The sequence below is a fragment of the Onychostoma macrolepis genome, chromosome 17 (genome assembly GCF_012432095.1).
Source record: "Onychostoma macrolepis isolate SWU-2019 chromosome 17, ASM1243209v1, whole genome shotgun sequence".
Taxonomy (NCBI): Eukaryota; Metazoa; Chordata; class Actinopteri; order Cypriniformes; family Cyprinidae; genus Onychostoma; species Onychostoma macrolepis.
This window is the reverse complement of record NC_081171.1, coordinates 24,010,471-24,024,663: the sequence shown is the minus strand read 5'-3', so window position 1 is coordinate 24,024,663 and position 14,193 is coordinate 24,010,471. Positions and strand designations below refer to the sequence as shown.

The 14,193-nt window shown below is 37.6% G+C and overlaps 2 protein-coding genes across 2 annotated transcripts; one reads left to right on the top strand and one right to left on the bottom strand.

Annotated features, from left to right (window-relative positions):
- The first annotated feature begins 5,050 nt into the window (after positions 1–5,050).
- Positions 5,051–6,692, top strand: adob (2-aminoethanethiol (cysteamine) dioxygenase b). Its single transcript, XM_058750355.1, has one exon. The coding sequence runs from the start codon at positions 5,306–5,308 to the stop codon at positions 6,071–6,073; it is 768 nt and encodes a 255-aa protein (XP_058606338.1). The 5' UTR covers positions 5,051–5,305; the 3' UTR covers positions 6,074–6,692.
- A 116-nt stretch (positions 6,693–6,808) lies between these two features.
- egr2a (early growth response 2a) lies at positions 6,809–9,699 on the bottom strand. Its single transcript, XM_058750354.1, has 2 exons — positions 9,382–9,699; positions 6,809–8,475 (listed from the first exon to the last, which is right to left on the bottom strand). The coding sequence occupies exons 1-2, from the start codon at positions 9,542–9,544 to the stop codon at positions 7,463–7,465; spliced, it is 1,176 nt and encodes a 391-aa protein (XP_058606337.1). The 5' UTR covers positions 9,545–9,699; the 3' UTR covers positions 6,809–7,462.
- Positions 9,700–14,193: the final 4,494 nt, after the last annotated feature.

Below are 14,193 nucleotides of genomic sequence, written 5' to 3'. Positions count from 1 at the left end.
TTTTTGTCTAACGGAGGCCATTCATGACCATTTCGGCCTAATCAAACATGGAGCTTGTGGATATGTTCTTGTGTTTAATACAACCTCTATTCAGTAGCCTATATGAGTCAAATATATGAGTAAATTTAATTTACAAAAGTGATTTCATAGACACAGAAAGCATTTTAAATGTCAAAATATGAGTGAAATAATGTTCCATCATCATTCAGCATAACAGATATATTTATGTTAAAATGAAACAACATTCTGTACTTATTCAAATATATAAAATAATTAATGATCATACTAATGGGTAAAAACCTGCACTGTAAAAAAAAAAAAAAAACGTAAAATTTTAAGGCAACCAGCTTCAGCAGATTTTTGAGTTTGCTCAACTTATTTTTGTGGGAGATTCTGAGCTTTTTGTTGTATAAACTTAAAACGACAAGTTGAGAAAACTCAAAAATCTGCTGAAGCTGGTTGCCTTAAAATTTTAAGTTGGCTCAACTTTTTTTTTTACAGTGTGGGTAAAACCTAGTGGTTTAAAGGATAGTGACGAAGACTGGTAAAGGTTTAAAATTACAGTTATTATACAGGTGCTGGTCATATAATTAGAATATCATCAAAAAGTTGATTTATTTCACTAATTCCATTCAAAAAGTGAAACTTGTATATTATATTCATTCATTACACACAGACTGATATATTTCAAATGTTTATTTCTTTTAATTTTGATGATTAGAGCTTACAGCTCATGAAAGTCAAGAATCAGTATCTCAAAATATTAGAATATTACTTAAGACCAATACAAAGAAAGGATTTTTAGAAATCTTGGCCAACTGAAAAGTATGAAAATGAAAAGTATGAGCATGTACAGCACTCAATACTTAGTTGGGGCTCCTTTTGCCTGAATTACTGCAGCAATGCGGCGTGGCATGGAGTCGATCAGTCTGTGGCACTGCTCAGGTGTTATGAGAGCCCAGGTTGCTCTGATAGTGGCCTTCAGCTCATCTGCATTGTTGGGTCTGGTGTCTCTCATCTTCCTCTTGACAATACCTCATAGATTCTCTCTGGGGTTCAGGTCAGGCGAGTTTGCTGGCCAATCAAGCACAGTAACACTATGGTCATTGAACCAGCTTTTGGTACCTTTGGCAGTGTGGGCAGGTGCCAAGTCCTGCTGGAAAATGAAATCAGCATCTCCATAAAGCTTGTCAACAGAAGGAAGCATGAAGTGCTCTAAAATTTCCTGGTAGATGGCTGCGTTGACTGTGGACATCAGAAAACACAGTGGACCAACACCAGCAGATGACATGGCAGCCCAAATCATCACAGACTGTGGAAACTTCACACTGGACTTCAAGCAACATGGATTCTGTGCCTCTCACTCTTCCTTCAGACTCTGGGACCTTGATTTCCAAATGAAATGTAAAATTTACTTTCATCTGAAAAGAGGACTTTGGACCACTGAGCAACAGTCCAGTTCTTTTCTCCACAGCCCAGTTAAGACGCTTCTGACGTTGTCTCTGGTTCAGAAGTGGCTTGGTAGCCCTTTTCCTGAAGACGCCTGAGCGTGGTGACTCTTGATGCACTGACTCCAGCTTCAGTTCTCTCCTTGTGAAGCTCTCCCAAGTGTTTGAATCGGCTTTGCTTGACTGTATTCTCAAGCTTGCGGTCATCCCTGTTGCTTGTGCACCTTTTCCTACCCAAATTCTTCCTTCCAGTCAACTTTGCATTTAATATGCTTTGATACAGCACTCTGTAAACAGCCACACCTTTCAGTAATGACCTTCTGTGACTTACCCTCTTTGTGGAGGTGTCAATGTTCGTCTTCTGGATCATTGCCAAGTCAGCAGTCTTCCCCATTATTGTGGTTTCAAAGAACAAGAGATACCCAGAATTTATACTGTAGGGATGGTCATTTATTCAAACTCAAATGTAAATATTCTAATATTTTGAGATACTGATTTTTGACTTTCATGAGCTGTAAGCTCTAATCATCAAAATTAAAAGAAATAAACATTTGAAATATATGTCTGTGTGTAATGAATGAATATAATGTACAAGTTTCACTTTTTGAATGGAATTAGTGAAATAAATCAACTTTTTGATGATATTCTAATTATATGACCAGCACCTGTATTATATTTTAAATATGCCTGACAAGATTTTTTTGGTATACGAACTTTAAGCTAATAAAATGAAACAGGACACATTCTAATGTACAAAAACATTATAAAATACATTTAAAATTTTTGAGGAAACTTTGATATATATATATATATTTTTAGGATTCTAGAAATCAGAGAATCTAGAAATAGAAATCTTTTGAAAAATTATAAATGTCTTTACTGTAATTTTTTATCTTTACTGTCATTTTAATGTTATCTTTTATTGTTTCATAAGTTTCAAAGAAACAAATCTGAACGAATCTAAATATTTCAAAGTTCTTAAGCTTGCTGGGGTCACATATCCCTCGTTGGGAATCACAGCTCTTGTGCTGTTTGTACAGCGGTCATTTCTAAAAATAAATCAAATGTAGAAGTTCACTGCAAAGCCAATAAACTTCTGCCTGCGAAGCCTCTGTTTGTTTGAGTTGGCTATGAAGAAAGTTTACAAGCCCCATTATTAGGAGGAGACAGAAAGAGTGAATAAGCAGACCAATATTATTAGAAAGCACACTTGTTTCCGTAACTAAAAGTGTTTTTCAGTCATACGTGTCATATCATAATGAGGACTGGAGAGTTTATGTGTTTATTAATGTCTGGTGTGAATTCGGAGAGCGTCTTTGTGATGTCATCTGAAATGTTTATTCACAGTCATATTGTGATTCACACACAGTGTGTGTATGTGGTTTTCCAAGCTCAGAGGACTGGAGTAGGCGGTAGTGTTGCATCCTGTTACATAGCTTTAGCTTTTTATAGAAGCTCTGTTTTTATGTGCAGGAATAACAACATGACCATAGATGACTAAACTGTCCACATGTCTCTTTATCTATAAATATATATTTTTAAACAATGTCATGCAAACATGTTTGTGAGTCACAATTGATTGAGCAACAGCCAGCATGTCAACAGTCTGCTTCTGCACTGATAATGAGATTACTGGTTCATTATACCGCAGTCGATCATTTCATTCATTTCTTGCCCGTAATTTCGAATCTGATTCATGTAACATTGATTATGTAGCAAATGATTAAATTGTGCCAATATGGATTGGGGAAAAAAACAGCTCACCTGCTGCTGTCACATTTCCATAGACTGTAGTGACAGAGTTAGTAAGCGCTTCGGGGATATTTCTGCATGATAGACTTAAGTGGCACATTTTTAGATGTATATGAGAATACAGTAGGTCTCCCTTTGTCAGCCCTGCTGGAAAAAAATAAATTTTAATGGACTTGTATTGGTTTTAATGGAAACCGTAGCTAATGGTCCCTGTGGGTTTTTGGTAATTGGTCGACTTCTACTGGTGACTTTTTAAAACCAATAAACCCTAATGGAATATGTCCCAAAACACACCCATTTTTTTTTTTTTTATGGTTTTAATGGTTAAAAGTTGATGGTTTTGTAGTGGAAACTATTAGAATTACTGTGATGGTTTCTATTGTTATTTGTTTTTCAGCAGGGAGGGAGTTTATAATTGCAATATACTATGGCCCCAGAAAATATGGATTTTATAGGGTATGTCTTTAGTTCTATCATCATTTACTCACCCAACTTTTAAGACTTTCTTTCCTCTGTGGAAAATAAAAGAAGATATTTTGAAGAATGTCGGAAACCAAACAACATTGGAGTCCAGTCCATTGTTTTTTTTATGTCATACCTTTCAAATTTAATTTTCCGTGCTCTAATGTTTGGAAAGAAAAATGCCCAGTGTCCGTTTAGTGTATTAAAGTGGGTGAAAGAGGGAATCTGTGTACAAAGTGAGACGCGCAGAAATGTGAAGCGCAAAGGGGAAAACTGTATCACAAGCTCAAACTTGACTGAAACGCAAAATAAAAGCAGCATTCCAAATAAATTATTAGATATGGACATGGAAAATATGTATTGCAAAATCATTGCTTTTGCTCTGTTTCATTCATATTTTGCAATTCTTTATTTTTGTTTACAAAAAGCACTTTTTTTTCTCAATACTTTCATTTTCGTTTGCAAAACTTTATTTTCTTTTGTAAAACTTTATTCTTTTGCATATACATGCGGCATTAAATTGACTCCATACTGCTCATTCTTCAGAAAGAACTGGATGTAATTTTAGGATAAAAATAATCATACCTTGAAGGGAATGCTAATTAACAGGTTATGTTTCAACTGATACAGGGCAAGCTAACATAAACTATTATTAACTGAACGCTACTTCTCTCTCTCTCTCTCACTATCTCTCTCTCTCGTGCGCTCACCTTGTTGCCAAAGTCGCAGAACATAACCTTTTGCGACTTTATCACGGAAGACCGCAGAATTGTACCCAAAATCGTGCAAATTTAGTGAACGTGACAAGCAGGTTCCCCTCAAGCTCACACAGGTGTCAGCGCTGTACGTTCATCACGTAAACTGTACGTTTAATGACCAAAAAAAGTCTCTACTTGTTTGTTTTGAGTTTGAACTGTATTCCTTTTGGTATTTCTGTACAGTTAACATTCGCAACCTAAATGTATTTTGTGAAATGTGTGTGCTTGTGCTCTTTCTTAAAAATAAATGCCACCTAGTTTGATATTTTATGTTTATGCGATGATATTTACAGTTCTATATGTCCAAATACATTTTTGTGGTCACCAATCGTCCATGACCTCTTTTTTTTCCAGTCTCACACTTAACACAGCATTTTGAGAGCGTGAGTCTGAGTGGCGGTGAAAGACTGAAGTGTCGTTGCCCCTTTGAAGAGAAATGTTATGGGAGTTGTAGTAACCAGCTAACGTGTAATATCTCATGCACCGTCCGTATAGGAACTTACGAAGATTTTTTTATTCGTGACAGACGAGTTTGGTTAAAGTTTACAAATATTAAAGCGCGAGCTCTAGGATCATTCGTTTTGTAGTTTCGGTCAAGTCTCACAGTAGCCTGAAAACTACGTTTCCCATAATTCTCTGCGTGACGTATAACAATGTTGACATTGCGTACGTGTGAATCAGATGCCTGTGTATGGAGTAGTCATGGCCAGGAATGACTTGATCTTAACGGCACTCCTAAGGCTGCGCTTAAGCTTTTACACATTGTGTCGATTTTGATGGCCTAAATAAGAAGGTAGCCTCTGAAACGGGACTTGCACTTGATTTCGCAGAAGGAGCAAGGCGCGTGAGGTTGAAAGTCAAGTTGACGCCGGACACTTGCGCGTTATGATGCCTCGAGACAACATGATTTCTACTGTCCAGAAAATCGCCAAACAGGCCCTCACGACATTCCGCCACCCCTCGGTTGTGGGAGAACACAATAAAGTGTTTATGGAAAATCTGAGCAAGCTGAAAAGCCTCATGGCGGAGGTCAGAGCGGCGGACTTGAAGATTGTGCCCCGGACCGTCGAGAACACACCGATGCCGTCGCAGCGCATCGCGCCTCCCGTTACATACATGCACATCTACGAGACCGACACGTTCAGCATGGGGGTGTTTTTATTAAAAACGGGCGCTTCCATACCGCTGCATGATCATCCGGGAATGTACGGCATGCTGAAAGTGATTTACGGCAAGGTACGAATCAGCTGTTTCGACAGGTTGGATAAACCTAGAAATGGTGCCAGCGGCGTGCAGTTCAACCCTCCGCTCATGCCCTTCCAGAGGAGCTCGCTCCGGCCTTCGGTGCTGAGGTCGGTGGGGGAATACACCGAGGAGAACGGCCCGTGTGTGCTGTCACCCCAAAAGGACAATATCCACCAGATAGACGCTGTTGACGGACCCACGGCTTTCCTTGACATCTTATCACCGCCGTATGATCCGGATGAAGGGAGAGACTGCCATTATTATAAAGTTTTACATGCCTATTCAGAGGCTGCAGACATAAAGAGTGAAGCCCAGGAACCCGGTGACCTGTGGCTTATGGAAATACCACAGCCCAGTGAATTCTGGTGTGGTGGTGAACCTTACCCAGGGCCTAAAGTGTCCCTCTGAAGGATCTGACTATAAACTGGGTTCAGCCTTAATCAAGAGATTCTGTGTTCTTTTCTTTACATGTCCGACTGGCTACCTTATCAAGAGTACAGTGGTTTATTTGAAATACCGCAGCTGCTGTCTTTAACTTTAATTGTCTTTTGGTTGTTATTTTCTACGTGCGTCCATACATTTCCAATGTGTTGCATGCAAACTGTTCTGATTTTGTGTGCAGGTTCGATTGGTTGCCTGGATTCACTTTGTATAGCATGTGATAAATATTTAATTTTTGCAGCAGATGTGAGACTTGGTTTAACAAAGGCTTCAAAGCCTATCAGAGCAGAAATCTGCTCATCCTGTTTCCATTGCAATATTGTGTTGATAAAGCGATCAAGACACTGAAATGTTTAGCAACAGGCTTGACAACACTCACTTTACAAATTGGCATATGTAACACTGGATACTTATTTGAACACTCCTGGTAGTTATGACAATAAAGCACTGAGCCAGGATGACAAGTCTAACTGGTGAAAATTAATAAGACAATGTGAACTGAAGAATGTGATGTGAATTTTACACAAGAAATTAAAGTTTTGTTTGTACTCCGATGGACGTCGGCTAATAAAAGATGCAATAGAAACGGGTCTTGTTGGTTATTTAAATACATTTTTTACATTCTTTACAGCCAACATCCACTACAGTTCAAAGGTCTCCTATGCTCACCAAGGCTCGTTTTATCAAAAAATAAAATACAGTAAAAGACTTTCAAGTAATAGTTTTCTGTTTTAACATATTTTAAAATGTAATTTATTCCTGTGATAGCAAAGCTGAATTTTACCCAGTCTTATGCTGAGTTGGTGCTCAATACAATTATCAATGCTGAAAAAAGTTGTGATGCATAATATTCAAATATTTTGCTGAATATAGCCTGTTTATTTGAAATATAAATATTTTGTAACATTACAAATTTAATGCGTCCTTGCTGCATAAAACTATCAATTTCTTTCAAAAAGAATCGTATTACAATGTATATTTTACTTGCAACCTGTCCTTCCAGTTTATCAAAGTGCGACCTCTAGTGTTATAACTTCGTAATGCCATACAGCATTTAATATCCCTTCCATTGATTCTCAAAAGATCACACCTTGTGTTTATTATAATTTTATTCACACACATAACAGTAATAATGTCAATAAAAAAGACTCACTGTAAACACTATATATCTCAGAACAACTGCAATTTGCACCACATGAAATATTCTCTGATAAGGACGTTGTCTAGGTACTACAACAAACCACATTCAACACTTTATTCACAAGCTGCCTTCGTATATTTGTGCGCACACACAAAAAAAGTTCCAGGTTTAAATGGGCCAACGACTATCCCAGCAGTCAGAGCTTGTTAAACTGTTCACATCGCTGTACCTCCGGCGCTCGAGCTGTGAGGAGGCGCGGACCCCTTTCTATCTTTCTGTCTCAGGTGGATTTTTGTGTGCCTCCTTCGCTCGTCGCTCCTGGCGAACTTTCTGCCGCAGAAGTCACAGGAGAAGGGCTTCTCTCCGGTATGAGTGCGTATGTGCGTCGTGAGGTGGTCGCTGCGGCTGAAGCTGCGCATGCAGATGCGGCACTGGAACGGCTTGTGGCCGGTGTGGATGCGCACGTGGCGCGTCAGCTCATCCGAGCGCGAAAACCTCCGGTCGCATCCCTCCGCCGGACAGGGGTACGGCCGCTCGTGGACCGGCGTCTTGCACGGTCGGTTTGGGTATTTCCGCGGCCGCAGAATCGGCCTGAGTGGGACGCTTTGCGGATTGGTGCAATCCACAGGCGGCCTCGGTCCGTCAACCGGACACGCCAGAGTAAAATTTCTAATGGTGTTCAAGGGAGTCAGAGGTGGAGGGACTCTGATAGACTCCAAAGCGCACGAAAATGGCTTGATGTCCTGAAACACAGCCATGTTGTCCCTTTGGCAGTTGCTGGTCTGATAAAACCCCCCATAGTCAGGAATGATGGAGAAAAGCGTCCCGTCTATAGATGGCTTTGGGGTTGAGTAGGATGGAGTTGCGTAAGTTATGGGGCACGTGGTGGTCGACAGGTAAACCGAGGGGTCCTGATGGTAACCATCGGCACTGCAGGTGTAAGGGGGCGGGCCTGTGTACATATGCTCCATGTTGGCAAGGGTTTGAGCTATTTTGGAGCAGTCAGTGTCTGAGGGGGAGCCCGTGGAGAATGATCCCGGGGAAGGTGGCCTGTCTTGCACTCCTGCGCTGACAAAGTTGATTATTCCCTCCTGATTCCAGCTTCCTTGCGCGTCGATGGAAATTTTCCCTGTGTAGGCGACAGGCGCGCTGTGTGGAGAAAACTTGCTCGGGTCTGTCAGTTCAAGGCCCCGTTTTTCCACGCCGAAGCTGTCGGTGCTCAAGCCACCTGTAGGAGTAAAAAAAAGACGTTTATATCGAGCAATTTCCTCTTATTGCGTGTGTTTCCATTAAATCACGTATTCGGCACGTGTAATCTAGGTAAGCTGTTTGTTTTCAAAAGATAGTAGGCTATGTAGGTGGCAAAATATATGCAGGTAGCCTATCTCTTGATATTCTGGTTGAACCAAATAGATTGCAGTAAAATAGTCTATTTTTAGTCTATAGCCTACTGAATTTCCTTCCACTAAATGAACTGGAGATGAGATATAAACAGCCTATCCAACGTTTTATATTAAGATTATAGCCTAATGAAAACCTTTTTCCTCCAATGCGAGTTTGCTTTTAAAGTCATCTTGTGTAGCCTATACCTTAAAGTTTTGGCTACAAAAAGTATTGAAAATTTCCTTATTAGTTGACTATAAGTAGCTATTGAATTTCTTACTGTTGAAAAAAAAAAGTTCATTGAACACACGTTCAGTTTGTGATAAAGTGCCCCGATATAAGACAGATTAGGCTATATAGTCTATATAATGGCTTTTTTACACAATAAAACATGAACACACGCAATTAATAAAAACAACGAAAAAGTAAAAAGTAACGTGGAAGAAATGAATAAACTGGTACAAAAAGCATAGCCTGCAATGAGATGATGACAGTTCAGGCTCTCGCCTTGCATACCATTAAGATGTTTATTTGTTTACTGCTCCATATGATGATGGAAGCTCAGAAAATATTCCAATTCACTAAAGTTTTAAACTTGTGGCGTTTGAAACCAACTTATAAACAAGCAATCAAATAAGAAAACAAGCACAGGACAAACAGGCATTTTTGTTTTACTCATGGTTCCTAATCTACAGCCCTTGTGAATATTAGCACTTTTTTTATTATTGTAAGCATCCTAATATTGTCTTACCTCCCGACGCCTCACTGAACTGGTCAGAACAAACCCCCACATCCCCATGAGAGAAGACTGCTGCGGGGGTCTCATCCAGAGAGAATCCGTGTGCCGGCAGACAGCGCATCAAATCATTCAGAGACGCGTTAATTTTCTCCCTGCTACTAGCTGTCGCTGTCATTTTGATCCTCCGCGTATTTATTTATTTTTTAAAGAAGTTGAATTTTATTAAGCTGTTCTCAGAGCTTTTATGATCTAGTTGATGTGTTGTAAATATGTTCACTTCAGTGTAGTCATCATAAACGCGCGCATCAGCTCATCAGCTCCCTTCATATGTGCCGCCGCAATAAGTGAAACTTTATGTCGTAGCATTTAAGAAGAGCCTGTCAATGCCCCATGACGTCACTGACCATACAAGGACAGAACAGGCCAAAAAAAAAAAAAACGGGTTGGGCTTTTTTTTTTTTTTTTTTGTGCTCTTGGCCATGTGACGACACGAGCGCTCTGTTTAGAGACAGATCTCTGACTCAGCTATAACTTTAATTTGTTGTGATTGATTTGTTGTGCATATAGGCTATTGATATTATATCGAAATAGATTTGTGGTCTGTGAAAACAGTTAGATGCTTTTTCATTTTTATTGACTTTTGGTGTATGTTATTATCAGGAATTCCGGTTTAGGGCGCATCCCATAAATGGGTATAATCCGGTAATCTCAAACACGCCCTTTTTGACTTATATGGGACGCATCCGGGAAACTCGACACGGAAAATAACGAGCCACGCCGAGTTCATCGTCCCACAGAGGAACCGTAATAAAACTAAATTCAGGAAAGTGATATCTGAATATGTTGGAAAGTTATTCTAGCTTCTAGAGGAAACTGATTTATTAATATAGGCTACAGAACGGTTTTGTTTTCCTCGGTAACAAGATCACTGCGATTAAACATCTTGATTACTAATAAAAGACTTTAGCTAAGCTATATTTTCTTTACTGTGAAAAATAAATTGGTAAAATAACAGAAAAAGTACAGACAGCTCATTACTGGCACAATATATTTTATGGACATTTCTTTTAACTCTAAAACACAATGCAATGAAGTGTAAAATTCAAAATACAGGTAAAACAACTGGAAATAAAATAAATACAGAAAATGACAGAGTGTACCTTGTAGGAGTTGCAAACAATTTTAATATTTAGCTAAGTCTATATTTTAGACTTTCTCAGCATTTTGAAGCTTTCAAACGTCTCAAATTTGATTTAGAAGCTGTCAAAGTAGATAATAAAATATGTCAACTAATTGCAAGCACTATTAGTTTCCATTTGGTTTGAAAAACTTATACATATATTTAGCATATTTATAATATAGCCCTCTGTTGTAAGGTCTTATTCTCGTATGTTCTCGCTCAACATGACTGACACATGTAAGGCCGTCCTCGGCTCTTCATCATCTCTCTCGTCACTTTTTGTTTTTCTGCCACCATGTTCTATTTTCATCCGTGGCAGCATGAGCAACAGAGCGTTTGCTGGATGTGCGACTGAGGCCTAATTCATAGCCACCCACACTATGGAACAGCCCCTTCTCCATGGAGCCCTAGCAGAAGTGGAGCCTCTCTGAATAGATCTGCATCTGCCCTCCTCTTACTTCTGTACAGACACCCCCAGCCTGCCTGCCTTCTCTCTGTTCCCATTCACACTCGCCCACATGCACAGCACTGCATGCTGACTGAGCTTCTGTGCATGCCAGTATCGCACATTACAGTCAGTGCAAACCCAGCTCTTGAGATCGCATTTAATAGATCATAGTTGGATTTAATATGAAAAGATTAAACCATAAATGCTTCATCTATACTGGTGTGTGGCAAAACTGTTTCCAAACATGAAGTCATATAACATCTATCTATCTATCTATCTATCTGTCTATCTATCTGTCTGTCTATCTATCTATCTATCTATCTATCTATCTATCTATCTATCTATCTATCTATCTATCTATCTATCTATCTATCTATCTATCTATCTATCTATCTATCTATCTATCTATCTATCTATCTATCTATCTATCTATCTATCTATCTGTCTGTCTGTCTGTCTGTCTGTCTGTCTGTCTGTCTGTCTGTCTGTCTGTCTGTCTATCTATCTATCTACATTTATTTATTTTTGTTTGTTTGTTTCATTTTTAACCTCAGGAATGTTTGTTTGTTTATTTATTTATTTATTTATGTTTAATTTTAACCTCAGGAATGTTTTGTGACAATTGTGTGTGTGTGTTTGTTTATTTCATTTTTAACTTTACAAACTTTTGTCAAAATGTTTTTATTTATTTATTTATTTATGTATTTATTTATGTTTGTTTGTTTCCTTTTTTAATCTCAGGAATGTTTTGTGTTTGTTTATTTATTTATGTTTGTTTGTTTCATTTTTAACCTCAGGAATGTTTTGTGGCAGTTTTGTGTGTGTGTGTGTGTGTGTGTGTGTTTATTTGTTTGTTTATTTCATTTTTAACTTTAGAAACTCTTGCCAAAAGGTTTATTTGTTTGTTTGTTTGTTTCTTTATTTATTTGTTCGTTCGTTCATTCATTCATTCATTCATTCATTCATTCATTCATTCATTCATTCATTCATTCATTCATTCATTTAATTTTTAAGCTCAGAAACCTTTTGTGCAAAAGGTTTATTTTTATTTATTTATTTGATTTGACTTTTAACTTCAGAAATATTTTGTGAAAAAAAAAGCTTTATTTATTTATTTACTTACTTAATTTTTTACTTCAGGAAAGGTTTGTTAAAAAATATTTATTTATTTATTTACTTACTTACTTTTTAACCTTAGGAATGTTTTGTGCCAAAACATATAATGTATGTGTGTATTTTTTAATTAACTTAAAAACAATGTATTCATTTATTCATTCATTTTTCATTAAATTATTAGTCTCAGGTACATTTTGTGCCAAAACGCTGATTATTATTTATTTACTTACTTGCTTACTTATCCTAGAGAATTTGTTTGTGCCAAAAAAGATTCATTGTTTTTTGGAACTGAGTAAAGAACCCTAATTTTGAAGAGTTTTTATACATGGACGGTCCACTAAAGCTGATCACACCGTTGTTTCGGATGACGTCTAATTAATGAGAATTAAGTTCCTTGGTATTAAACACACACTTCCCTTCCTGTCATCTCTGATGTAGCTCTGATAACGTGGCTGATCTGAAAGTGTCATCGCCACATCAGCTGTGCTACATCCTCCAGCAGTCAGTCTGAGCCCGCTGCCATTCAGAGAATCAGCAAGAACCTGCTCAAAATCTGATGCCCTCTAATTTTAACTGGATATCATTGTGTTGGACAGCTCAGTGTGTTATTATGATTCGTGAGTTCAGGTGTCTTGTTAAATGAACAGCATTTTTCTCACAAAAGCCAAACATCTATTCATTCTTAAAATTGTTGGGGCAGCGCAAATGTTTGCTTCCTTTGTCTTACGCCTACAGACACAAAAATGTCTTGCTATTGTGTCAGTGCTGCTATTCACCAGAAAAAGTTAATTGCAGCTGTGGAAGACACAATACTTATATAACTCACAAGACAACCAGTTATAGCAGAAATATGATCAAAAATGATATTAAAAATATAACTGGTTATATTGATAATAATGAAAAAAAAAAAAAATTATTAGCACTTCAGCCATTCCCATTATCAAACTGATCATTATATTATATTGTTAAATAAATTGAATTAATTCTTCATAGCAGATGGTAGATTATTTCGGCGGGTTGTTTAGTACCCCCCTCCCTTTGTGCCCCTCTTATGCCCTCTGTGCCTCGCACGCCCACGCAGCGCCATGTTGGGATGGGTTCACAGCCCATTTTGTTTGCATTGGCTTTGGTGTTGCGTGGGGGTTTGGTGACCCCTGCACACGACGATTAATCAAACGTCACTCTGTGATTTCTCCAAAACTCATTATTCCTTTTTTATAACTCAACACGCCTCTGTTAAATGCAGTTTTTTGATAAATCACCCTTTTATGTCTGTACACACTTCCATCTGTATCTTTTCACTTATTGAATCTAGTCAAAGAAATTCATTTCAAGTTTTGATAACTGATCATTTACATCACCAGTTGTTTTATTCACAAATAAATTAGAAAATGACCATTAAAAAGTTTGGAGTTGGTCAGATTTTACAGAAAAAAATAACATTGTGAAATTCTAATATGCTGATTTGATAATTAAGAATCATTTCTTATTATTATCAATGTTAAAAACAGCTGTGCTGCTTAATATTTTGGATGGAACCATGATATATAAATATATATTAGGATTCTTCTGGTGAATAGAAAGATCAAAAGAACAATATTTATTAGAAATAGAAATGTTTTTGTAATGTTATAAATGTCTTTTACTGTCACCTTTTGATAGTTCTAGCTGAATAGAATTATTCATTCATTAAAAAAAAAAGTACTGACCCCAAACTTTTGAACGTATATCTTTTAGAAAAAAATGTGGAAATCCAAATCGTTTTTTTCCCTCAGCCTTAATTCTCAGGAAAAAAAAAAAAAACAGTTCTCACACCTTCAACATACATACACTCCTTCAACATTGCACAATTCAATTGTGAGTTTGATTGCACAGATACTATTTAAACTAAACTGAGCTAAACAATGACATCTCTGAATTCAATAATGAAATGCCTTTAACTGAAAATTGAGTGTTTAATCTTATCATTATACATTACTCACACTCTATCCTCCAATTTGATACTGTTAAGTGCTTTGACACAATCTGTATTGTTAAAAGCGCTATATAAATAAAGATGACTTGACTTTAACACTTACCA

Bases quoted from the DNA above. Each gene is read 5' to 3' on its own strand.
- adob (XM_058750355.1), top strand. From the start codon at position 5,306: ATGATGCCTCGAGACAACATGATTTCTACTGTCCAGAAAATCGCCAAA.
- egr2a (XM_058750354.1), bottom strand. From the start codon at position 9,544: ATGACAGCGACAGCTAGTAGCAGGGAGAAAATTAACGCGTCTCTGAAT. The intron at 8,476-9,381 runs GTAAGACAATAT...TTACTCCTACAG, and splicing joins GTTCAGTGAGGCGTCGGGAG to GTGGCTTGAGCACCGACAGC.